Source organism: Lytechinus pictus, unplaced genomic scaffold (genome assembly GCF_037042905.1).
Source record: "Lytechinus pictus isolate F3 Inbred unplaced genomic scaffold, Lp3.0 scaffold_19, whole genome shotgun sequence".
In the NCBI taxonomy this organism is placed as follows: domain Eukaryota; kingdom Metazoa; phylum Echinodermata; class Echinoidea; order Temnopleuroida; family Toxopneustidae; genus Lytechinus; species Lytechinus pictus.
The window spans coordinates 7,305,172-7,331,699 of NW_026974140.1; the positions used below are offsets into that span (position 1 = coordinate 7,305,172).

The 26,528-nt window shown below is 35.1% G+C and overlaps 1 protein-coding gene across 1 annotated transcript; it reads left to right on the forward strand.

The window, feature by feature from the left end:
* LOC129260717 (aryl hydrocarbon receptor nuclear translocator homolog) lies at positions 1 to 26,528 on the forward strand. Its single transcript, XM_064114153.1, has 14 exons — positions 1 to 43; positions 953 to 991; positions 2,338 to 2,495; positions 4,798 to 4,877; positions 8,454 to 8,546; positions 9,568 to 9,685; positions 10,282 to 10,311; positions 15,969 to 16,166; positions 16,729 to 16,921; positions 18,051 to 18,157; positions 18,608 to 18,758; positions 20,631 to 21,159; positions 22,383 to 22,539; positions 25,221 to 26,528. Exons 2-14 carry the CDS (start codon positions 954 to 956, stop codon positions 25,550 to 25,552), a joined length of 2,184 nt encoding a protein of 727 aa, XP_063970223.1. The 5' UTR covers positions 1 to 43; position 953; the 3' UTR covers positions 25,553 to 26,528.

Here is a 26,528-nt window from a genome sequence, read left to right on the forward strand (position 1 = left end):
ATGATGGAGAAGATGATGATTCTACATCAGCCAAGCTATCAAGGTTAGTGAGGAATGCTGTACATATGAATGTAAGGTGTTCCATAAATCTGTTAAAACAATGCTATATTAAAGCAAATGGAAGGAAACAGTGTTTGTGCACTTTGATGTTTTTGAAAATTTGCACGCTGACTGTCTACTCCCTTTTAATGAGTTATAAAGTCTGGTAGAAACTGGCAACCCATCAATTTTACATGATATGATGAAGGTATAAACAAATGAAGTTCGATATTTCATGAAGATAATGTTTCATTCTGTCATAAAATTTATTCAATAACTGTCAACTTTGATGTTCATGATGCAATGTAAATATTTGTTAGAAAGGTTTGTGAGTAATATTGGTCCTTTTCACATATGAATCTTGAATCATCATTTTAATGATGATTGCAATTCATCTTTAATATCATTGGACCTTTCACATGCTCACTCGAAAAATGTGATCTGAATTTGAATTCCCAAGCGAAGGCGGTATGTGTCCTTCGTGACTTGTCAAGCAAAGCACTGCATAGCAACAAACTACGATGAGTTCATGACAATTGTATTGTATACGGAAGTGCTTAAAAGGTCACATAAGCTCCGCCCCCAAAAAAGATGTTTTGGAGGTCAAGCCTTTCACACGCAAAATTCATACTGTAATGTGAGTGAAACTTATTCCTGGAATTCACCTCTGGAGTAGAATTTGAATTCGTGATTGTGATTAGCGTGTGTGATTCCAATAATGTTCTAGTTTGGTTTCACACATGCTATTGAATTCGTCATTAGCCTTATTTTTCACTGGAATCATTATTAAGTTATGATTTTTTTTTTACCGTGTGAAAGGGCAGATTGTTTCTAAGGTGCATTATAGATGCTAGGATCATTGAATTCAAAATCTTCAGTGACAATATTTATTATTTTTACTTGTTATTGTTAGGATGGAAGATGACAAGCCTGACAAGGAACGATTTGCTCGGTAAGAGTGAAAATAGATTTGGCTTGATTTCACTACCAAATTTTCAAACTCTTTATCTAAATCTGAGCTTACCTTTCTTGAGTTTAGAAAATTTTAATAATTCATACGGAACTTTCAGTAGCAGTAGAAATTTTTCCGGCAGTCTGGACATTGAAACTATTTTTGAAATAAAAATCACAATTTGTATCACACAAGAAGAATATTTGTAGGAAGTTGACATTATTTTTTTTTACTCAAGTTTATTATTTTTGTAGTGCAGTCTTGATTTGAATCAGTATCTTTCAGTGGTTTGATTAGATTAAAGCGATTATGTGGAAGCGTTGTGATGTAGCCTTTGGGACTCTTGCCTTGTATTCAAATCCCACTATGGCCTAGCGTCCTTTGGCAAGGCATTACTTTGCGACTCTCCACCCAGGTGTTAAATGGGTACCCGGTAGGATGTGAAAGCCTATATAATATGCCTAGCAAACGAGTCTTGGATCCCGATAACTTTGGTAATAATAATTGCAATGTACCGGTAAAGCACTTAGAAACAAAATATATTGAGTGCTATTTAAATAATTATTGAGTGTTGCTCATTCTTTAAAAAGGGAAGCAAATAATGACACCCTGTGTCATTGACCTTGTGTTATAAAATAGCTAGTCTTGTATACCTTCCAAGATAGCAATTAATAGCTCAGAGAAAAAATTAGTCAATAATAAATATTGAGAAACAAAAATGTTTTTAGAGGGATAGTACTTGTTTAGCTAGTTGGTTAGCTACGTGTTATTTGCGGTATAGATGTATTGTGTAGTGAATTAGTGTATAATCATTGAAATAAGCTTACATGTATATTACAAGAATACATAGCTCAAAATGTTGCATTATGAATGATCAATTTGACCAGATTTAAGTCTTTAGGTGGTGGTATACAAGACTGCTAGTTCTCATTTGCTTTAAAAGAAAATTTCTTAGGATTTTATGAATATTATGATTTCTTGAAGAAAACTTTCCACTGCCAGTTTTTACCAGATTTTTTTCTCCTGAACATGCATGAAAGAAGTTTAGTCCTAAAATTGAATTGAATTTATTTGAATGTGAATTTGAATCCAAATCTGAATCTGAATTTGAATTTGAATTTGAAATTTGAATTTGGAATTTGAATTGGAAATTGGAACATAAATTGATTGGAATTAGTATTGAATTGAATTGAATTGAATTTATGGTGAATTTTGGATAGTGTCACATTGGTATCACCAGTAATTTTGCCAAGTTAATATGTTTTGTTTACATGTTTTTTTATGAAGCTCAATGATAAATCAAATTAAAGAGATGTTTATTTCAAAATTTGTTCTCTTCCTGACAGAGAGAATCATAGTGAGATTGAAAGAAGGAGAAGGAATAAGATGACGGCTTACATCACTGAGCTGTCTGACATGGTACCATCGTGTAGCGCCCTTGCTCGTAAACCAGATAAACTTACAATTCTACGTATGGCTGTTTCACACATGAAGTCTCTTAGAGGTATTATTAACAGCCTCTCCCAACCACCCACCCCCCCCCCCCCCCGGAAAAAAAATCAGTCTAGTATGTATTTATATAAAAATAACTGTTCCCCTAATCTATGAAAAAAATTAAATTAGATGCATTGTTCAAGGGTATAGTTCTCAAACTTGGCATTTTTATTGCAGTTCTTTATTCAGTATCTTTTGCCACACCTCCATAAATCTCATTCACGAAATCTATTCTTCTTTCGTGTCTCTAATACAAACCTTTAAATTGAATTTAAAAAAATAATACTCAATTTTTATATAGTGCAGATTACAATTAAGCCTCTTGGCGTTATAACAAGTTTTTGTCTTTGAGCAGGCAACTAAAACATGACAAACATGCAAGTATGCAACCATTGTCTGCCCGGAGAATACATACCCATATCTGGTTATGACATTTGACCCTTATCAAAGCACATTGTATGAGGGGAATACTGCTCTGTGGTCGGATGTCATTCCGGTTTGAGCTGACAGAAATGTCAATCTCAGAAATGTAACTACAAACAATCTGGTTTCATTGAAATGATTGGGTCAAACAATATTAAAATTTATGGGAACTTTCTGCTATTTTGCCCATATATGTATCTAGCCTCAGAACTGAATGATTTGTATGATAGGAGTAAGCTTTGACTATTTAAAGTGAGATCACTATAAAGAATTTTTAATTTGCATTTTTTAAGCATCTTATCTCTTCAGGGTGGTAATCAAACTGAACCATTTTGAAAAAGACATCTCTAGCATTGGCATAATGGATGAGTTAATTTTCTCTTTCCCAGTAACATGACCCTCATGTATGTGGACAATTTAAAATTTTTTATGCCTTTCTTTGTAACCTGTTTGACCCACCTCTCACTAATTCTCTAGTTATTCATCCCTCTATCACTGTTTTGTTCCAGATCCTGTTTGATGTTGCCTGCCTCATTATCTTAATCCCTCTTGGCCTTACTTACACTAACTTCCCTTTGTGTCTGCCTACTCCTTTTCTTTCATCCCCTTCACTAACCTGATTGGTCTTCTCTACTCACTAATGCCCCTTTTGTCTCCTTGTTTCTAGTGTTGCTGTAGCTTGTTTGTGGTCTATATTATGGTTGTTCCACTTAATACGTTTGTCATTTTGCCTCCAACGAAGATTCTGCTAGGATCGAAAGCTTAGGCCCCTTTTTGACTTTCTAATTTAAAATTCAAATAGATTTAGTGATTACAACTTTTTAATCTTTATCATTGTCTTATTTTGTTCAGACTTACATGTATTTTTCGTCTCTTATTTTTGTTTTCTCTTTTTAAATAAATTTCCATTTTAGATGAATTCCCCACTACAAAAAGTGTAAATAAAAGTCATGATAAATAATAGCTTCAGATAATAAAAGAGGGTCAAAATATATCTTTTTGAGAGGGGGTCTAAACCAATGTATTCCTAAACCAGACAGAATGAGAACCATGGAATTATTTAACTCCATGGAAAGACCAATTGTTAATTTTAAGTGATATGGGAAACGTTCCGGAATAGCATAGGTACATATTACTGTACTATGTATCATTTCAATACACTTCAAATGTACATTTCCTTCTGCATCAAATAGGAATAAGATACCTTTATTATTTATAAGAAATGCGCAGTCAGATTATTCATTTACTCTATGGCATGGAATAATATTAATCAATGAGTTTGCCTTACTGCTATGTGTTTTTTAATGTTTTTTTCTCATTCATTTGCAAATTTTTACTTAAACTAAAAGATTGGAGTCTTAACAAGCAATTATTTCTTGAAAAAGTCTGTAAAATCAGTTGTCACCATATTATCATAGATCTAGATCTAAAAGATTAACATCAACTTAACCTTGTAAAATCATGAATCTTAGCTAAATACTTTCCAGTCTGAAGATCACTAATATAACACAGAAAAGCATATATATGTGAAACAGTGGTCTGATATAGCTGGGAAAAGACACAACATTTTAATGAATGCCATGCTTTTTTCTAATTTCTCAACAATTACACATTTTCTTTGAGAGCCATTTCGCACATGTTTTTTTTTTTTGCATACAAAAACTTTGGTGGTCATTAATATAAGATTTTGTTCAAACACATTTTTTTATTGTTAGGATATGTTTGTCTTCATGTTGTTGGGAATCCATTGACAACAGTATCTTATTTTACAGATGAAGGGGGCCAGCTAAAATAACACAAATTAATAAATATGCCAGATGATTTATGTAATTATGTTTTCTGTTTGACCTGATACATGATACGTGATAATTTCTTTCTTTCTTTTTTAGGCACAGGGAATACAAGCACAGAGGGAACATATAAACCATCATTTTTAACAGATCAAGAACTAAAGCATCTTATTCTAGAGGTAAGTATTCTTGTCAAGGATCTAATTATAGTGTTATTCTAAAGGTTAGGTTGATAGTACGAAGGTTTGTTAGATTCCAACAGTTTTTGTCTCACCTGCGAAGCAAAGTGAGACTATAGGTGCCGCTTTTCCGACAGCAGCGGCGGCGTCAACACCAAATCTTAACCGAAGGTTAAGTTTTTTAAATGACAGCATAACTTAGAAAGTATATGGACCTAGTTCATGAGCTTGCCCATAAGGTTAATCAAGTATTACTGAACATCCTGCCTGAGTTTTGAGTCACATGACCAAGGTCGAAGGTCATTTAGGGTCAATGAACTTAGACCATGTTGGGAATCAACATTAAAATCTTAACCTAAGGTTAAGTTTTTAAAATGTCATCATAACTTAGAAAATATATGGACCTAGTTCATGAAACTTGGACATAAGGTTAATCAAGTATCACTACACATCCTGTGCGAGTTTCAGGTCACATGATCAAGGTCAAGGGTCATTTAAGGTCAATGAACTTTGGCCAAGTTGGGGGTATTTGTTGAATTTGCATCATAACTTTAAAAGTTTATTGGTCTAGTTCATACAACTCGGACATAAGAGTAATCAAGTATCACTGAACATCCTGTGCAAGTTTCAGGTCACATGACCAAGGTCAAAGGTCAATGGACTTTGGCCATGTTGGGGGTATTTGTGGAATTACCATCATAACTCTGAAAGTGTATGGATCTAGTTCATAAAACTTGGACATAGAGTAATCGAGTATCATTGAACAACTCATGTGAGTTTCAGGTTACATGACCAAAGTCAAAGGTCATTTAAAGGTCATTGAACTTGCTGTCATAACTTTCAACGTATATAGATTTAGTTTATAAAATGTGGATATAGGGGTAATCAAGTATCACTGACAAGTCTTAGGTTGCATGATCAAGGTCAAATGTCATTTATTGTCATTGAACCTTACTCTAGTATTCTATCATTATATGAATGGTGTGTTTTTGTGAATAATTATTTTATAGTAGTTTTCAAAGTCAGCACTGCTGCTATATTGAATCGCGTGATGCAGGTGAGACTGCCAGGGGCGCTCCACTTGTGTTAATCCAGGTTTGGCAGGCTGAAAAATAAAGTAAGGTTCATATTATTCATTGAATATTTAGGTTCTAACAAACCTCATTTCATTTGAGACTATCAAACTTTCAAATAATGAACCACATTTCTTTTCAGGCTGATGAGCCTTCAAAATAACAAACTCTATTTTTTATTGGATTAAAAAACTTTGGAATAATGAATCTTCATAATAATGCCACAAATTTTCAGAACAACCAACCCTTTTACTTTTTCAGACTAACAAACGTTTGGTATATGCAATGTACATGTATCTGTTCCGGAATAAGGAACCTTTAGAGTGAAGAACCTTCAAATTAGTTGGGCCTATCCATTGCCAACAACTATAGAGCCGTAATATCTAGAGCGCTTTATTGCTTTGATAAAGGTTCAATGATAATATGAATTATATTCTCTGTGATAATTTGAATGGTATGTTTGAAAAATCTTTAGTGCTCTCTTTTCTTCTCTCTCTCTCTCTCTCTCTATTGGTAATGTTTTTATTATTCTTACAAAAATGACCCCTTGATCACTCATTTTACATGGTTCCCAGCCATCAGGGAAATCAGGTATAATTGTTTCACTTTTTTCCAGTCAGGGAAAAATCAGGGACCTGATTTTAAAAATACCTCAAATCAGGGGAAAATGCCTTAAATGAGGGAAAAATCAGGAAATTTTGATCAGCCTAAAAGTCGACTGCACGGTAGTCTGTTATATATATTTTGTTGCATATCAAAACAACATCCATTGAATGACTGGTTATGGTGGTACTAATTAGTTTTACATTATTGTTTTTATACTGAAAATACATGTAATTCACTGCAACAACTTAGAAAACTTGCGAAACTGGGAATGGGTTTAAATAATTATCTGGGAATTTTTAAACTTCATCAGGGAAAAATCAGGAAATTTGGTTTTCTTGAAAAGCTGGGAACCCTGTAATACCAATTTAGTGATTGCATATCAGAAAGCTAGAAGCAAAGAATAAATCTTTAAACATTCAGCCAATTTCATGCTTAAAGATTATTTTATTATTAGTATTGGTTTGCTCTTTAAGGAGTAGCAGCACCATCAATTTTGAAAATAGGGTGTTAAGGACAACAAAAACATATCTTAAAAAATGAAATGTATTTATTGTTTGTTTTTTTGTATTTATTTCCATATAAAAATAATAAAATATATACATGTTCAAATTTAACGCATACAATTATGAAATATGGAGGATAGCCCATTTCAGCGGTATTTACAAAATACCACTGTTCTTCCATGGGGTCCTTTATGTAACAACTTTAAGAAAATATGCTGCACTTTATTCAAAACCCATGTCATTTTCATCAAATTTTGCATGGTTGTAGAGAAAGGTATACTGAAGAGGTGTGAACGATAAAAATTGGGGTTTCATGTGCTTGTTTTCAAACTATCGGCACTTATCTTGGTGCATATGTGCTTTTAAAAACACAAAAAACTTGTCAAAAGGCTTGTATCTACATAAAGAAAAATTCTACACAATTATATCATTTAATCGAACTCGAGGTCATATTCATCATACTTACATGTAGCAGTGCTGCAGAGTAAAGTATTCTATAGAGATAGAGCCGTTTAGATTATTTTCAGCTCATAGCTTCGTAAAATAAAGACATCAAGATTAGCTGTAAGAGTACAGATAACTGGAAAATATCAGCTGATACCTGTAGCTGATTACTCACCTGTTCATTAATTGTGACGTCAACGCACTTGGGGAACGTCCTTAAACTAATATAAGTCAAGGTCATACTGGTATATTAAATTGCATAATGCAGGCAAGATTGCCAGAGGCATTCCACTTGTTTATACTACATAAGGACTCAAAATGAAAGTTTTTATTTTGATATTTCAAATAATAAAATGCATTAGGTTTGGATGGTATCATTAGATTCCACCTCATTAAACATAGCACTGTTGTGCATACATTGTATTGGTAAAACAATCAAAAATCGAAAATGTCATAACTTTGTTGTTTTACATCTGATTAATGAAATCTTCAGTTTTATAAATGTTTTATTTTTTCATTATTTTTATTAAACGTAACTTTTAGTTGAGATGAACTTACATGTACCTAAGAAGGAATGAAGACTTGAAACTGATGATAAAATTACTTATGCCTTAATTCTACACAGATTTGCATGCACTGCACACAGGAAAGCATGTATATGGGTGGGACTACACACTCACTTTCAGCTATATTTTGTGTTGTTATGAACATTAGGGCATTTGAAGAGCAACCCTTTGCAGTGCATCATTTTTTTTCATATTCTCTGTAAAATATTGATGGAAGTAATTATTTTGAATTCTCTGAATAACAATTTGCATTTTTTCCACCAATGTGCCAATATTTTTTCAAGATTTTCCATGATATTCTCTGTGTAAAGTATGATGGAAAGACTTAATTTGATAACTGTTTTTCTAAAATGATTTGCATCTCTGTATTATATCTGTATGTAGGCTGCTGATGGATTCCTCTTTGTAACCTCATGTGAGAGTGGAAGGATTATTTACGTCTCTGATTCCGTTACTCCAGTCCTCAACCAACCTCAGGTAGAATAATCCCTTCATTTAAAGGCACATTCCCAGCTGTATGTATGGGTTGAAGGCATGATGTCATTCATCTGAGCTAATGTCATCTTCAAAATTGATTCAGCATGCATATTGGAGATCTGATTATTTTTATGCCTCCTCCACAAACTATGGATGGTTGCCAGAAGTATTACGCTTTTTGGCCATCCCTTCATTTTTGTAGTAACTCAAGAACCAATTTTAACGGACCAACTTGGTGCAAGTATGCATATAGGAGGGATGGTGATCTTGGATTGGAGGAGGGTAACAAGGTCAAAGGTCAGAAGTCACAGTGGTCATTTACCAGAAAAAAATATCTAAGGAACCATTGTTGAAAGAATTCAACTTCAAACTTGGTTCATGTATGCATATGAGAGTGAAGATGATCTGATTAGATTCTTGTTGTCATTAGGTCAAATTCATTGAAAAAAAACTTATTCTCATGATAACTGGAGAACCTGTTTAGGGATATAATGGTCATTCTAAAGAACCATTGGAAGGGATAACTTCAACCTTAGCTCATGTATGCATATTGGAGGGATGATGATCAGATTATATTGGGGGTCATGAGGTCAAAGGTCACTGTGGTTATTACATACATCCAAATATCTTGGGGATCAGTTACATACTTGGCTCATGTATGCATATGTGAGTTTAGATTATGTTTTGGATGGCATTGTCAAATATCACAAAGGTTATTATTTAGTTATTTAAGGAATTGAGGTGTATATACCTTCTTGGTCTGGCAATGGAGGAGACATTGTGTGCAGTCATGAATATGTAGATTGAGTCAGTGTTAAATGCCTCAGAGGTCACATGGTCTGATTTTTGTCCCTGCACAATGATATTAAGAATTATTTGCATATAAAAGAGTCAGTGCAAGGGATGCAACCTCCTCTCTGTTATTAAATCAATCAAATTAAACAAGTCATCTTACCCTTGCAATCGAAGTACCTTGTTCATTCCCTCTTATATTTGTCTCTCCATATTGATCTTGATATAGAATGATTGGATAGGTGGGTCTATCTATGATCTTGTTCATACTGATGATGCTGACAAAGTTCGTGAGCAGCTATCAACCTCCGAACCACATAACAGTGGGCGTATCTTAGACCTCAAGAGTGAGTATGATTGGTCAAACGATCACCTAGCTTCATATACCATTCATTTTTCAGGGTTTTTTTACAAATGAAATTTGGTACAAATGTGTTATAGATGAAATTGAGTTCAGGTTTTTATACCCCTCCAAATGAAGTTTGAAGGGGGCATATAGGAATCAGCGTACGGTCGGGAGGTCAGTCGGTCTGTTGCAAATCTTGCGCATCGAACTTTAACCTATTCTCATAATATTCTGCTCACACATAGGTCTTGAGTAAAGATGGGCAAGACATATTTTTGCATGGCATGTGTTTAGAAAGATATCTGAGTGGGGATCAGTTACTTTTGAACGATAATCTCCCTCAATATCTGAAAATGTGTTGGGTTTTTTTCTTCCCTGCGACATTGATACATTGCCTTGGGGTATGATCTTTGGGAGGCTTTGTAGCAAATAAGACCAATTTAGACAAGTTTATTTGTAAATTCTAACAAATTATAGAAACAAACTAATTATCAATGTATGTTTGATGTCTCTTCATAAATTTGTGGCAATTTTGAAAATCTTTGTGCCAGGCATATCATGTGTTACCACAAGTATTTTTTTTCTTTGTATTCCCAGCGGGGACAGTGAAGAAAGAAGGTCATCAATGTAAGTATTGTTTTCATCAAGAATTCTGTTTAGGATATCTCAGTTTCTGTTAAATATTATATCTGATTTTCATGTACAGTACTTTATGCATGCTGTATTTGGTATTACCAATCAAAAGTGTAAATTCCTTTCATATGTTACAACAACAACAAATGTTTTTTGCATTATTATAGCACCAAATTCAAAATGAAATGAAGTTGACCCTGGGATAAATATCTCTTGCTTAAGATCAGTTTTGTAAATTGAAGGTCAAGTCCAACCCAGAAAAAGGTAAATTTCAATTAACAGAGAAAAATCAAACAAGCATAATGCTGAGAATTTCTTCAAAATACGAAAGTTCTGACATTTTGAAGTTTTGCTTTTTTTAACAAAACTGTTATTAGCACAACTCGGTGATAAGCAAATGAGAGAGTCAATGATGTCAATCATTCACTATTTCTTTAGTTTTTTTATTTTATTTTATTTGCCTACTTTACCCGGGGTAGCCTGTTCATTGATGAAAACACTGTTGTCAACCAGGGCCCTGCACATACATATATACATAGAACAATCATGAAGGCATAACAAATTTGTGTGCAATTTTGTTAGCATATACCTATTTTGTTTGAATTATACAATATATCAATTTCTACAGATTTGACAATAAGGACCAACTTCATTAAACCACCAAATGTACTAATGGTATTTTCACATGTTCAGAGAAGAATAAAACTTTGTTTCTCATGACAATGAGGAGAAAATTCAAATATTTCAATAAAATACAACTGAAATACCGTAAGTAACGGTCTATTAACCGCACCTTTTTCTCGGCGGGATAGCAGCAAAAGTCGGGGGTGCGGTTTATCCATGGTGACGGGTCTGAGCCAGCCCGCCGTAACCCCTCCCAAACATGTAAGACGTCTGCCAGTTCACAACACATTGAGTGGCCGGGCGTAGCCGCCCAGGGCAATGTCGTTTAGAGGGGTATGAGCCGCGGGTAATGAGAAGCGATTATTACGATCTTATCAAATATTGTCCATAACAAACGCACCCACCTTCATGACACTAATTTCGACTTTATTCTCGGTTCAAAGCAGCGAAGTTCCCTGGCTAAGTTCAAAGAGAAGCCAAGCATACTCGGTAATATTTTGTCACAGCTGAGCGAGCGCTAGAGTTGAGTTAGCTGAGCTAGCTTGCGTTGTATTGTGGTTATAGTGCGACTTAAGCTGGCGTTATTCATTTTAACCCTCGATCCCCTCCAAAGTCCCGTTTCGCGCCAGCTTATTTTTTCTTTCCCGTTTGCTTTTCATAAGATACAATGTACACCACGCAACGAGAGAGACGGCACGAAGCCGTCAAAACAACTGTAAAAAATGGCAATTTCTTTGTTTCTTGAACCTTCCTGTAATCCCATATCCAAAATTCATGCTAAGACATCGAATGCTAGACAAATTCTGAAAGTGATTGTGAGTTTGTGATGCAAGAAATGTGAATGTTTCTTCCTCCTACGGCGGGAAAGACACCGATCATTATTTGATAAGGTGTACTGGTACCGTATCGTAGTTTGCAATGTACAAGAACGGCAGGGCTGTGTGTGTGTACACTGTGACTGTGAGGTGAGTGAGTGTGTAAGTGGCCAATATTGTCGGGACCTTTCTTTCTTGCAAACATTTGTAGATGAATTGATCAAGAACAGCAGATTTCCGCATACCGGTAATCTCTTTGGATACTTCGAAATCTTTAACTTAGTTTTTGTTTCTTCGTACCTCAAATATAATGTGAGGATTTTTTTTTTTTTTTTTTTAGTCCAAAGTTGGGGGTGCGGTTAATCCACGGGTGCGGTTTATAGTCCGTTACTTACGGTAGTGAGTGGGTGATGTCATCAGACCCCTCATTTACATACTGGCCAGGAACATATAACTGTTTTGTGAAATTAAGTGAAACTTTAAAGTGTCATATAACTTTCTTATATTACATCTGATTTTGATGAAATTTTCAGTGTTACGCTTGTTTGATATTTCTCTTTTTATTCAAATCAGCTTTTTGTTGGGATGGAGTTTGTCCTTTAATGTTAGGTATTGAGGCTAGAAAAGATTTAGCCCCTCACACCAACATTAACACTCAACACTGGATTTGAAATCAGCCAATTGGTGTTATTCTTTGACTATACACAGATTTTTCTTCTTCAAATGTTCAGAACAAGGAAAGGTAAAAGTTTACAAAATTAAGTGATTGAAGTGACCAAAGTGATCATGTTGTCATTTTTTGTGTACATTTTTTGTCTCGCCTGCATAGCAGAGCGAGACTATAGGCGCTGTTTTTCCGACGGCGACGGCGTCAACATCAAATCTTAACCTAAGGTTAAGTTTTTGAAATGACATCATAACTTAGAAAGTATATGGACCTAGTTCATGAAACTTGAACATAACGTTAATCAAGTATTACTGAATATCCTGCCTGAGTTTCAGGTCACATGACCAAGGTCAAAGGTCATTTAGGGTCAATGAACTTAGACCATGTTGGGAGAATTATTTTCAAAATCTTAACCGAAGGTTAAGTTTTTGAAATGACATTATAACTTAGAAAGTATATGGACCTAGTTCGTGAAACTTGGGCATAAGGTTAATCAAGTATTAGTGAACATCCTGCCTGAGTTTCAGGTCACATGACCATGGTCAATGGTCGTTTACAATGTAAGGTCAATGAACTTTGGCCGTGTTGGGGATATTTGTTAAATTACCGTCCTAACTCTGAAAGTTTATGGATCTAGTTCATAAAACTTGGACGTAAGAGTAATCAAGTATCACTGAACATCCTGTACGAGTTTCAGGTCACATGACCATGGTCAAAGATCATTAAAGGTCAATGAACTTTAGCCGTGTTGGGGGTATTTGTTGAATTACCATCCTAACTGAAAGCTTATGGATCTAGTTCATAAAACTTGGGATATAAGAGTAATCAAGTATCACTGAACATCCCCTGTGAGTTTCAGGTCACAAAACCAAGGTCAAAGGTCAGTTAAGGTCAATAAACTTAGTCCATGTTGGGTAATTGTTGAATTGCCATCATAACTTTGAAAGTTTATGGATAGAGTGAATGAAATGTGGACATGGGTGTAGTTGACAAGTCTTAAGTCACCGTTCAAATGTCATTTATGGTCAATGAACGTGGTATGTCATTATATGAATGGTGTTTTTGTGAATGATTATTTTATACTAGTTTTCAAAGTTAGCACTGCTGCTATATTAAATCGCGTAATGCAGGCGAGACTGCCAGAGGCGTTCCACTTGTTTACATTTGAAACTTGGTGTATCTTTTGCAAACTTTGGGCTGAAAATTGGGAAAACTTGCTATAAAACAGGAGGTTTGAAAATATCTGGAGGATGGGGCAACTTCCCAAGCCCTGCTGCATACGGCCAAATTTTATTCAGGAACAGATAGGTTTATGGTATGATAAAATGAAATAGGTTAGTGAAACAGCACAAGAATTATGTAAGACTGGGAGAATAGATTTATGAGAAAAGAAACAATGGTGTCTTTGTTCCTTGTTTTTTATTTGGTGGCAGGGGGTGTTGTGTTTTTGCTCTCTTTCGTATTAGAATTGGAATGAAGTTATGATATTATGACTTATAAAAGTGCCAAACTGGCTTAATGAACTGCTCAAGGTGCATTTTAACTCTTTGTGCGCTGGGCCATGAACCCCCTCTGTGCTGAATTGTTATCAAGGAGACATCAGGAGAAGTAAACAAAATACACTTGCTTACTTCAACTTGCTATAACTTTTTACTCCAACATTTTTATTGAAAATGCTTCACAGCAAAATTGTAGAAAATTTCACAGGCTTTCCAACTGTATCAAATTTTTGGGGGAAATTGGTATATAATCCATAATTTTATAGAAAGATGATTCTATTACGGTAAAGGATGTTCAAAGCCTAGAATTTACGTAACCATGTGTTCAAATAAAACACTGTCCTTATAGAGTGGATCATAAGCTTTCCATTGATACCAAACATATACCATGTTTCTAAAGAAAAGTAGTAATAAAGGAGAAAAGAAAAAGAGATGATTAGGGTTGAAAGTGTGTCTTATTGTACTCATATCCTGCCCCCTATTCAGAGTACATGACCATGCGACCCAATGAACTATTGTATCTATATCCTGTCTCTTTTCTCTGAGAGGGGCCTTGAGTGCATTTATTGATTTTTTTTATTCTTTGGCATCTTATAATACCAGGTCAAGATCGTGAAACATCATACATGTTATGGGAGCCAGTTGCAGGGCTCCACGCTAACCCTTTTTTTCTAACGGTTCAACCTGTTCATGTCAGACCAGTAAATACCCGGTTTTCCATTTTTTTACTGGTCCAAACCTAAAATTTATTGGTCCCCAAAATAAAGAAAAACATTTTAAAAAGAGAAGAGTTTATTTTGATGTCTTTTCTTGTTACCCCCCCCCCCCCCAGAAAAAAAAAGAAGAAAGAATGAAAGAAAGGAATGAAAAAGTAAAATGTAAAGAGAGGGGAAGGAAAAAAAAGAAAGAAAGAAGGAAATGATGGGAGGAAAGAAAGAACGAAAAGAGAATGATAGAAAGGGGAAAATTAAGAAAGGACAAAAGAAAGAAATAAAAGAATTAAAGGAATGAAGGAAATGATCAGCATGCAATAGAGAAAGAATGAACGAAAGACGTAAAGACAGTACTGAAGGATAAAAAGAAAGAACAAAAACAGAAAGAAAGGAAGGAAGAAATATAAAAGAAAGAAAATGTAACAAAATTGATAGATAGATAGAAGGAAGAAAGAAAGAGCAACGGAAATGGATAAAGGAAAGAAAGAAGGAAGCAAACAAAAAAAGGTAAAAGGATAGATGAAAGGATTGATTGTAAGAAGGAAGGGAAATAAGGAAAAAATAAGGAAGAAATAATAAAAGGTAAAATGATAGATAGACGGAAGGCAAATAATGAAGGAAAGAAGGAAGGAAAGAAAGGAAGCAAGTAATAACAACTAAAGAAAGAAAAGGTAAAGTAAAATGATAGATGAGAGGAAGAAAAAAAGAAAGAACGAACGAAAGTCAGAAAGATAGGAAGGAATGTTCTTGTTCATTATCATTCTGTTCTTGTTCATCATCATCCTCAATCTCACTGTCCGAATCTTGAGTAAACTGTTCATCTTCATTGATATCCAACTCGCCACCTGTATTGCTATGGGTGGGACTGCGTTGAGATGACATGGGCTCATCATGCTCCGACTCAGAATCTGAATCCATGACAAAAGCAGGTGACTCCGAAGAGCCCGCCAGTATAAGTTCACGAGCTTTATCTACGGAAAATAGCCTCCTCGGAGCCATGATGGCAATACTAAAAGAGCTGTAAAAAAAAGTGTTTTTCTCCAAAATTTGCAATGTAAATCTATAGTGAAAACGACCGCATACGAAAGCCTTGTGAGTGTGCATAATAACCAAAGCTGAACGAAAACCGCCACCTCCGGGGAAATCAACACAATTCGCACAAATACAATGGACTGAATGTTTGAGCGTGAAATGCGAAGTTCGCGCGGCACCGATCGTGCATCAGTGCGAAGTACGCATTGAAAGAGTTAAGCAATAATATATTTTTAAAATGTATATGTACTAAGCTATTCTGAATACATGTATAATATGGACTAAATTATTGTTTGTGCAGCTTCAATGAGGTTCTGCATGGGATCACGGCGTGGGTTCATCTGTCGTATGAAGTATGGTAATGCCCAGGTAGATCCTATGACCATGAGCCGCTTCTGCCATCTGAGGAATAGAAGTAGTCTAGGATCACCCAAAGATACAGAACAGTATGCTGTGGTCCACTGTACTGGTTACATCAAGAATTGGCCACCATCGGCAGGTATGACACCATGATAGATTTAGAATGTATTTACAACACAGAAACATATTTAATGTGAGGTTTGAAAGAATATAGGTACTTTAAGAGCAGTATAGCGTGGTTCACTGTTCAGATTAGATTTGAAACCAGTATATCAGTATGCAATCAGGCTGAAGTGTATTTAGAATGTACAGGAATGCATTCACGGATATAATACGAGGTATATAGGATATAGACTGTTGAACATCATGAGATGTGCCATAATGTCAAGTTGAATACAGCAATCATTGTCAAGGTCAATATGTATTTAAAATACAGAAACACTATCAGTCATATAATTAAGACACAGGAATGCCATTTTGTCATTAATTTTGTGCTCTAAAATTTGGAGTTTGCAGTTGTGCACTGTACAAGTTACCTCAACTTCAACAAGGCTCTCACGATTAAGAATGATGATTGAATTCAGGAATGCAATCTTTTCATGTTCAGAATGTAGAGTGTGGGTTCAACACTCAACTATGCTATTTAAGTAATGATGTATTTTAAAGGTAGCCTTGATATTGTAATGATGTATTTTATGTAGGTATGGTGCCAGTGATGGAACAACAAGAAGGAGAAGGTGAGGCACAGAGTACCAATCACTACTGTCTTGTAGCGATTGGTCGTCTTCAAGTGACTAGTACACCTAACTGTGCTGACCTTGGTGGAGCAGGTACTCCTAATGAATTCATCTCAAGACATAGTATAGATGGAAAGTTCACCTTTGTGGATCAGAGGTGAGTCATTATAGTCCATTTATATAGCTCAGCTACTATTGTATACTCCAGGTGTAGCTGTACTACCATATAGGTGCTATAGCATTCAAGAAATAGATCCTACAAGGTACCAATTTACTTCACCCGAGTCAAGTGTAGCCAAAAGATATTTATTTTACTGAAGGAAATGAAGTCCTGGTGTAGGATGTAGACCAACAAACACTCTGATTAATAGTAAGAACACTATACACCATGATGATTCCACTATAGCTTTAATCAGAGAATTTGGGGTTCAAATCCCAACCATATCATTAAAGGGATGATCCGGGCTGAAAATGATTTAAACAGATAAAGAAAACTCAGACAAACAAAACACTGAAAAATTTATCCAAATCGGACAACGAATAACAAAGTTATGGCATTTTGAATATATGCATTATTCCGGTGCAACAGTCCTAGTCATGTCTTCATGAATATTCAATGAGCAAATTGATGATGTCATGATCACCACTTATTCTTTTGTATTTTTTTTATATGAAAAAATTGGATTGACAACTGATTTAGTGCATTAGATATTCCTTTGCTGCAACTTATTTCATTATAGAGGAGACACATTATTCACACATGTATGGAAAAATTAAACAATTATGATTTCATGTACTAACATAAGAAAAAGGAAGTGGGGATGTGACATCAGCCCACCTAATGAATATTCATGATGATGTGCATATAACTATTTTCACAAAATAATACTAAACCTTAAAATTCAATAACATTATTTGTTATCTGATTTTGATGTAATGTCAGCATTTTGCTCTGTAAATTTTACTCTATTTATTTAGATATAAATATTTTCAGCCCGGAGTACCCCTTTAATGCCTTCAGCAAGAAATGTATCCACATTGTGCTGCACTTGACCCGGGTGTAGTAAATGGGTACCTGACAGGATTTTTCGTTGTTTTCAGAGGAGATTGGGTGCCTAGATAGTTGGTTGGCTACAGTTAGTGTAAATTGTGGTTTCTTGGCATTCTGTGCTTCTGCTTTGGGTATACTAAGCAATGTCTTGAATTACATGTAACCTTGGAATGAAATTCACCTGTTATATTTTAAAACATACATGAAAGAAATGTTTTACTTAATTTTTTTTTAGAGTTACTGGAGTACTTGGTTATCAACCACAAGAGCTTCTTGGTAAATCTAGTTTTGAGTTCTACCACCATGAAGATCAAAGTCATCTCAAAGACAGTTTTGAACAAGGTAAATCATTGGAATTCTGTTCGGTGAATGTAGGAAAATATCACACATTAGCTTCGGGCAATTTTGCCCTTGAAATGATCAGAAAAGCCATTGAAAATGAAAATTAGCCATGAAAATACCCATTCTTTGCAATGTTAAATATTTTCCGATGTTTCAGATTTAAGTAGTACATTGTGAAAAGTTGCCCCCAAAAATGATAATAAAAAAACCCATATTTTTCCTTTCTTTACCTACTTTCTCATGATGTAGACTTACATTGTCACATTTTATCAGAAATTTTCTTTTTTTTATAAAGCAAACTATCCTATGATGTGAACCCAGGTAGATTTACTCAATCATTTTTTCACCCAACACTCTTCAATCAGGAGTAGCTCCTGACATTAAATTTGCAGGACTAATATCACTGAACACAAATATACCCGTAATAATTTTCTGTCGTTGTGTTTACAGCTGTAAAGTTGAAAGGTCAGATGTTATCTCTGATGTATCGATTCCAGTCTAAGAGTCGTGACTGGGTCTGGCTTCGTACTAGCTGTTTCAGTTTTCAGAATCCATACACTGATGAGGTGGAGTACATTGTGTGCACCAATACAGCTATCAAGTAAGAACCTTGCAAAACATATATTTCCCAAAGTAGTCTATTTAGCTCTAAGTCTTGGCGAGGGCAATATGGTACTTCTTAGGAGGAATATATATATATATATATATATATATATATATATATATACTAGAAGAGCTCAAGGAAAATTCCACGGGCGCTACCTGTATAATAATTGTTTTCCTTTATTACTTGAATAAGATGAGTGCTGAAATCACTCAGATGATTTTTCTTTTAAGCATCAGAACACCTGTTTTTTCATCATGGCATTCTCGAAGAGAATATTTTGAAAAAAAGGAAGAGGAATAGAAATAATGAACTGATTTGATTTGAAGAATAATTGATCAATTTATTTCAAGTAGTTGATTATTTAATTTTTCGATATAAATTGTAAGCAAAATTTCAATTTACTGAAAAAAAAATGTTTATTTTTTTATAGTTTCAATGTTTAGCTTCCAATTACTATTTTTTGTAATGTCAATTTTTCTTTTATGCAAATATTATTTTGCTTTCCTAATATGGAATGAAAATTGAATTACATGTATTCATTCTGTAATTCATCCTGTAATACCACTCTTTTCCAATGATAAGAGGGGTATTACAGAATGAATAGTCCCAGACCTCTCTTATTTGTTATCATGTCCATCTTTCTTTCTTCACCCCACATCCCCCCTTACCACTATGGTAAAAAATTCTAGAAGCTGGTTATCTCCTTCCCCCACTTTAGCCCCACACCTGCAAATTTATTGAAAATAAAATGAAGACCCTTTGATTAATATCGCAATATTTAGTTTTATAAGCCACCCTGTACAACGGCATGTCGTCTTCCTTGCGCATATCCATTATATAACTATCCCTATGTTATTTCCACAGCCCTATTATCTTCTTCCTTCATTGCTTACAGTTTTCATATTTGAAAACCTATTAAAGATTAAAGAACATGAGCTTTTTTATCTGCATAGGCCTAATACACTACGCAGGGGGGGGGGGGGTCATTGCCATCGGACAGCATCTGTGAGAAAAAACAGAAAAAGGTTTCTTTCGCGAATAGGCGCGTAACGCGAATACAGTGTCAGAAACGCCAAAAATTAGAAAAAAGCCCTCTGAATTACAATGGAATACACTTCATTATAGTGAGTAATTATCAAATCTGGTACATCTGCATAGAATTCCTTGAATCCTTGTTTAGGTTCATTTTTCAGAATGATACTCGTAGATGCTATCCACTCTTTAATGGCAGTGACCCCCTCTCCCACCACCCATCCTTCCTCCCTCCCCCCTGAATTCTTTCCTCAGCTTTTCCTTACAGGATTACAGCTGGATGTGAATTATTTTTGCTTGGCTACCTTTTATAGATTTTTAGCTTATTTTTGCCTCTTTCTATGGAGGCTTTTATTATTCTTAGGTTTTATTCTGCCTCTTCTTTGCTTTGGATTGATCTGGGTAGATCTAGCATAAGTAGATGGATACATTACGATTATTGAAGTAAAATGTGAATATACCTGATTTTCTTATTAACGATCCATCTGCTATCCCTCCTCCTATCCCCTTGCCTTGCATGGCAACATGTCACTACTGCAAGGACTCATAAAGAGGATCATTGATGCTATGGTTCGCGTGGGGTTGGTGCATTCAGAAATGTCTGGATATGGTTCACTGGAAGATAAATGAATTTGTGTACATGTATTCGAAGGCCAGTTCATAAGATATAAACTAGCATTTATAAGTAGATGGATACATCAGATTATCTCATAAATAAGAAAATCATGTATTTTCATGATTTATGTCAATTCATAAAATGTTCATGGTTAATTAAGTAATGTTTCAGTGATCTTTGCAAACAAGTGATGTAAATGAATTTATTTTTTCATTTAGAAATATCCAACAACCCCATGCTGGTCAAGAGATGGATGGGGCAGTGAGCACTAAACTGAAGGCACCTGGTGAACCCGTAGCAACCATGACAGCATATGATGCTTACCCAACCACTGCAACCGCTCCAACAGATACCTTGACAGACCGTCTACCTGACAAGGCTAGTACTAGCACCAAAGCTGATACATCTATGACAGGTATGCGGATGAACCAGGAACCTTCTGCTGCTGGAGGAATGTTTGCAGGGGGTGGAGGACTCCTTACCGCCCAACAAGCTCCTCAGCAGAATATCATGGGCAGTGATAAGGCAGGGCGAAGTAGCCATGTGGCAGGAACATCTGGATTCTCCTCTGGCTATCACCAGAGAGGTCCACAGCTGTATGGTCGTACTGGAGCAGGGGAAGAGAGTAGTAATACTAAGAGTTCACTAGGAGGAGCTAGTAGCAGTGGAGTAATGGAAGACTCTGCAAAGGGTTATGGCTCAGGACAGACAAGCTGGTCAGCATCACAATATTCCTCTCAGATCAAAGTAAGTATTGGTGCCTTCTACTATTTGACTAAGTCATTTGAAGAAAGTTTTTTTGTAATTTGATGCTAAGCTCTATTCTTTGCACAGAGGTACTTCAGCACCTAAATATTCCAAATATGCAAAAAATAACATGGGTTCATGGGCTTGATTTTTTGCTATCGAGCTTTGAAGTTCTTGAGAAATACATATTCACAAGGTTTAGACTTTTTTAGACATGGGATCACTACATTGAGTATAAACATCTATTACTCAGTCAAAATCTACATATGATTTCATCAAATTTCACAGTATAATTCAGAACTGTATGATTAAGATGGATAATCCATTCATATTGCTATTTGATTGCCATTTTATGGCTAGCAGCAACTTCAGTTAGAATGTTGCGAAAAGAACACAAAAACCTTTCTTAAAAATTTGAAATTTGCAAAGTACAATAAATGCTGCAATTTTTTCAAAAGCCATGTCATTTTTCATCAAAATTTATTAAGTTGTAGAGGAAGGTATACTTAAGAGGTATAAACATTAAATAATAGGGGTTCATGTACTTGTTGTTAAACTATCAGCACTTTTGTTGGAGGGAATGAGCTTTTTAAAACACCAAATTCGCCCCAAATGCTTTGTATCTATGTGAGGGAGTATCTCAAACTGCTCTACCGCTTATTCAAACTTGAGGTCATATTCGTCATACTTTGCATTAATGCAGAGTAAAGAATTCTGAAATTGTAGAGGTATTCAAGAAATGGTTCCATGGATAGTTAAGCTAATTAGTTTCATAAAATAACACATCTTATATGTCATTAGAATGCAGATCAAGTGAAAAATCCACTTGTACCTATAGCTGATTAATCACATATTTATCATTTGTGACGTCAAAGCACATAGCGTAAAATATGAGCAGATCATGGTGCGCACAAACTTAACTATGGAACGTCTTTAAGTGCTTAAAATACTGTTGTATATTAAAAAAATTGAAACATTACCGAGAGAGGGCGCTAGATTTAAATTGAAGTTCTTATGGTGGGAAAAATGTTATATTTAAATTCTGGTTGGTAAGATATGCTTTTGTAATATCTTAATTCTCAATGATACTAACATTACTAACCCTTGACCAAATCTTTGACAGTCTTTAAAACTGATTTTTTTTTTTTTTTAATTCTCTATTATGTATAAATCTACCATGTCATTTTCCTTTTTTTGTCATACTAAAAAATCTTGTTTAACAGAATACCCAGAGTGCTTTGCCAGTGAGCAGTCAGTCCGGGGTACCCTTTACAACCAGGGCTAGCGGAGCAATGACATCATCACCGACACCTTCATACACCCAGCTACAGTCTGGAGGAGGTCGGGGCTATGGATACCAACAAGATAAAACATTGCAAGGTAATCACCCTGTACGATGGCATTTATACATATCATAGAGGTCTACGCTCTCCCTAAGTATCAAAATAAGCTCTCAACAGATGCAATTAGGCAATCCCACATTAACAGTATAATTCTGTTATCTATTTTATCAGCATCCCATTACCTGTTTGTACTTTGCCTTTCTTGTAGCCATTCGATGCTCTGAAAAAGAAAAAAATTCTTTCATGTCACCAATTCTCTAAAAACACTATAGGGTTCTGATTTTATTTAACCTAATTAACAGAAAATTTTGATAGTATTTATCATAAAAGGAGAATATCCTATTATAAAATCAAATTTGCATTATAACTATGGTGATAATAATGGCCCGCTGGCTTTATGTATTAGCTGTTTTTACTCCGAAAATTTGGGGATTTAGGACTGTTGCTCTAATTTTCAAGTGAGGTGATCAACCTTATGATGAATGCCCAATTGCTTATTGCATTCAATACGTATTTAATTGAATTGAAAGTATTCATTGTCCTGTGTAGGAAATTACTTTCACATCGGGTTTACAAAATTACAAATTCATATGCACATAGACAGAATGAAATAGACTTACAATACCGTGGGATTACATACACATACAAAATGCTGTATACGTTATTTCAAATATAATAGAATAAGTACAATTGCAGCAGATATATAAATTAATTAATTATTAAAGTATTAATTGTTTGTGATTCCATCTCCAGCCCGAATACTTAGGCTGGCGGGGAGGAGGGGGGGGGGGGTAGAACGAGTATTGTGAGGAAGGTAAATTGAGGGTGAAGGAGTATTAGAAAGGGGAAGGGGTTATTACCTTTTCATAGTAAGCTAAGTGCAATTCACCATTCTATCTGATAACTACTATTTAACACATGTTGAGAATTGGGGACGAATGACTGCCTAAAACGTACTCTGTTAATACGGGAGTCACAGAGGTGAACACCAGACCTGTTGAAGTTATAATAGCAGTGTAGAGGTTGAGATGGGTCTTTTAAGATAGCCTGAACTTTAGCCAGTAATCTCTCGTTGTACAGAGCTTCAATGGGGGGTAATTCAAGACCGATTATTTTCTGGCCAATTTTCCATGGACGTTCTGTTTGAACTTTGCCAGGGAACTTTGTTGTATTGAGGAATCAGAAGAAACTGCAGTAGAATCATCTCCCATAAAGCAAATATCTATACTTTTCCCAGGGTTATACTTCACCACAAAAAATTATATTCTGGTATATAAAAAAAATGGTAAAATACTGAGAGTTGATGCTTCTGAATGCTTATGTGCTGACCTTCCTAATCTGACTACAGGGGATCATGTCTTTTGATAGAGATAATCATTTTTCACATCATTTGTAATTTTGAACCTAAAATCAAGCTAATTCTGTATGTTAAAATGACTTTTTTTTCTGAAAGATACAGAAATCAGTCTCATAGATGAAGGTTTGTGGTCTTAAAAAATTCTCCCAATTTAATACATGAGGAAGTAGATGGAACTGAATTTGATAAATGACTGAATAGAATGATCAAGTAAATGATTGATGTTCACTAGAGCTGGTTAAACTTTCATAATTGATTTTTAATGGTTGTGGTCATGGAAATTATGGAAAGCCAAACATGTCAAAACCTCTGTTTACTCTGTATTTTTGTGAAGTTATTGGGCTCTTTTCCCACACTAGCAGACTGAAGAAAAACAATATTACCAGTAGTTATTATGTGCTTAATGACGTAATTGATGAGTGCCAAATATGCTGATGAATTTAATATCTTCTATTAGATGTTTTTGTCATATTTGGCTTTCCACATTAAAGGGATACAAGAAATAACATAGTTATGATATTTTAAAGTTTTGTGCAGTTTTATGCATGTCTTCAAGAATATCTTCATAAATATGCAATGAACAAGCTGTCATATCCTCACTTATTTTTTTCTATTTTATTATATGAAAATGTGTTTGTTCAAATGTTGTTCACTAAGAATGAAAATGATTGGATTCACAACGGATTTTAAGTGTGAATTAATCATTGCTGCAACTTATTTTGTTGCAATACAAGAAAGATATATCAAACTCGCATGTATGAAAATATGAGAGAAGAAAAGGGAAAGTGGGGATATGACATAATCAGCCCATCTTATGCTTATGTCTTGATTTCACAAAATATTGATAAACTTTAAAATTCTGACATTGCGTTATTTGTAATCAGATTTTGATGGAATTTTCAGAGCTTTGCTTGGTGAATTTTAACAAGCAAAACCCATTTGTAGATATAATTATTTTAAGCATGGAGTACCCCTTTAAATATGAGGATTTTTTTTTTAATCTTGGCTGTAAGGTCCTTTTTGTATCCTTTGTCTGTGATATGTTGTTAAAATTATGCCCTGAACAAATTGCCCCTGAAAATCATTGATAAGTGCTTTAAAAAGGGAATTACCATCCCAATTCTATTCATTGTACTACATGTAATGCATTTAGAATCTAATTGATTTTTCATTTATGGATATCTTGGAAGTATCTACACAATTCTTATTATCATATTTTTCTATGCAGGTGTTTATGTCCATATGGATACATAAGTACAATACACATCAATGTTCAGGAATTTATGAACAAGACCTTTGTAATGCTTACCAATGGCTTTAAAATTAATCAGAGTTGAATATTTCTTACCTTCTCATACTAGGTTCCCAAGCTGGTCAGATGGCTTACAGTGGACGTAGTGACGACTCCTCAATGGGACGGAGAGACCATGGCATGTGGCAGCAACAACAACAGCAACAGCAGCCACAACAACAACAACAACCACAGCAGCAACAGTGGCAACAAGCAACCAGCAGTGCCCCTCCTACAGCTGAGAACCCCAGCGGAGGTGGGCAAGCTCCGCCGGTCCAGGAAGAGTTTACAGCAGACATCTATCGGATGCTTGAGAGTCAACCTACTACCACTGGCTATCCTGTCAATCAGCAGGTGGAAGAATTCCAAGATATCTCTATGTTTCCTGCCTTCTCAGAGTAGATCTTAAAACAGTAGATTCATTTCATCCAGGTTAGATGAGAACTTGCATATGTACATCTAACCACCCTTATATTTTGGGCCTTCCTGAAGGCTTTTCTCTCTATTTTTTAGTACATATGAAAGGTTGTAACTTTCTTAAATTATCATGGCTTAGTTCAGAAATGTACACTAGTCCAGCCCCAATTCATCTCCATTTAGGAATGGAGATAAATTGGGGCTGGACTAGCGTATATAATGGTTGATTATTGGGGGATTGCCCTTGTTGAAAGTCGACACTTTCAGAAGGGATCCTTTGCCCAAAAGGGTCTGGAGAAGGATGGTACTAAGCATTATAATACATAGTTCTTGTAAAGCAAATATTACATTGTAATATAACTTCCCTATATGGTCCACATAGCTTTAACCTCACAGCCTTTTGGAGTGTGCAAGCATTTCAGGAAATCAATTCCTGCTAGGTACCCATTTAATAATAATAATAATGCAGTTCTTATATAGCGCATTTCAGATCTGAAAGGACTCTCAATGCACTTTACAGAAATTAAAATTATACAATATAAGGAATTACTTAGAATAACACTTAAACAACATCAACATTTACCTGGGCTTAGTGCAGCACAATGTGGATCAATTTCTTGCTGAAGGATATTATGCCATGGCTGGGATTCAAATCCATGACTTTCTGGTGATATTCTGAGATCCATTTTATCTTAGAGGAAATCAAATATTATATCTCTGTTAAATCAGTGAGATGAAATACCCTTGAAATCTCTCCGAATTGGTGTTCTGAGAACAATTTTATCTCTGTTTTTGAAGCAATATCCAATGAGAAACGCTGTTTTATAGCACTCTCATCTCATTCAATCAATGAAAATCCATTCTGCCAGGAGGTGTGGCAAAGGAGCAAGATCGCGTCAATTTATTGGTTTCAAATGCGCTTGCACTATACGCTAGTGAGTCTTTATAGAGATTTCTTTTT

Coding starts and splice junctions, on each gene's coding strand:
- LOC129260717 (XM_064114153.1), top strand. CDS start 954: ATGGAAGATGACAAGCCTGACAAGGAACGATTTGCTCG. Junction 16,922..18,050: donor TTCACCTTTGTGGATCAGAG/GTGAGTCATTAT, acceptor ATTTTTTTTTAG/AGTTACTGGAGTACTTGGTT. Junction 22,540..25,220: donor ACAAGATAAAACATTGCAAG/GTAATCACCCTG, acceptor TTCTCATACTAG/GTTCCCAAGCTGGTCAGATG.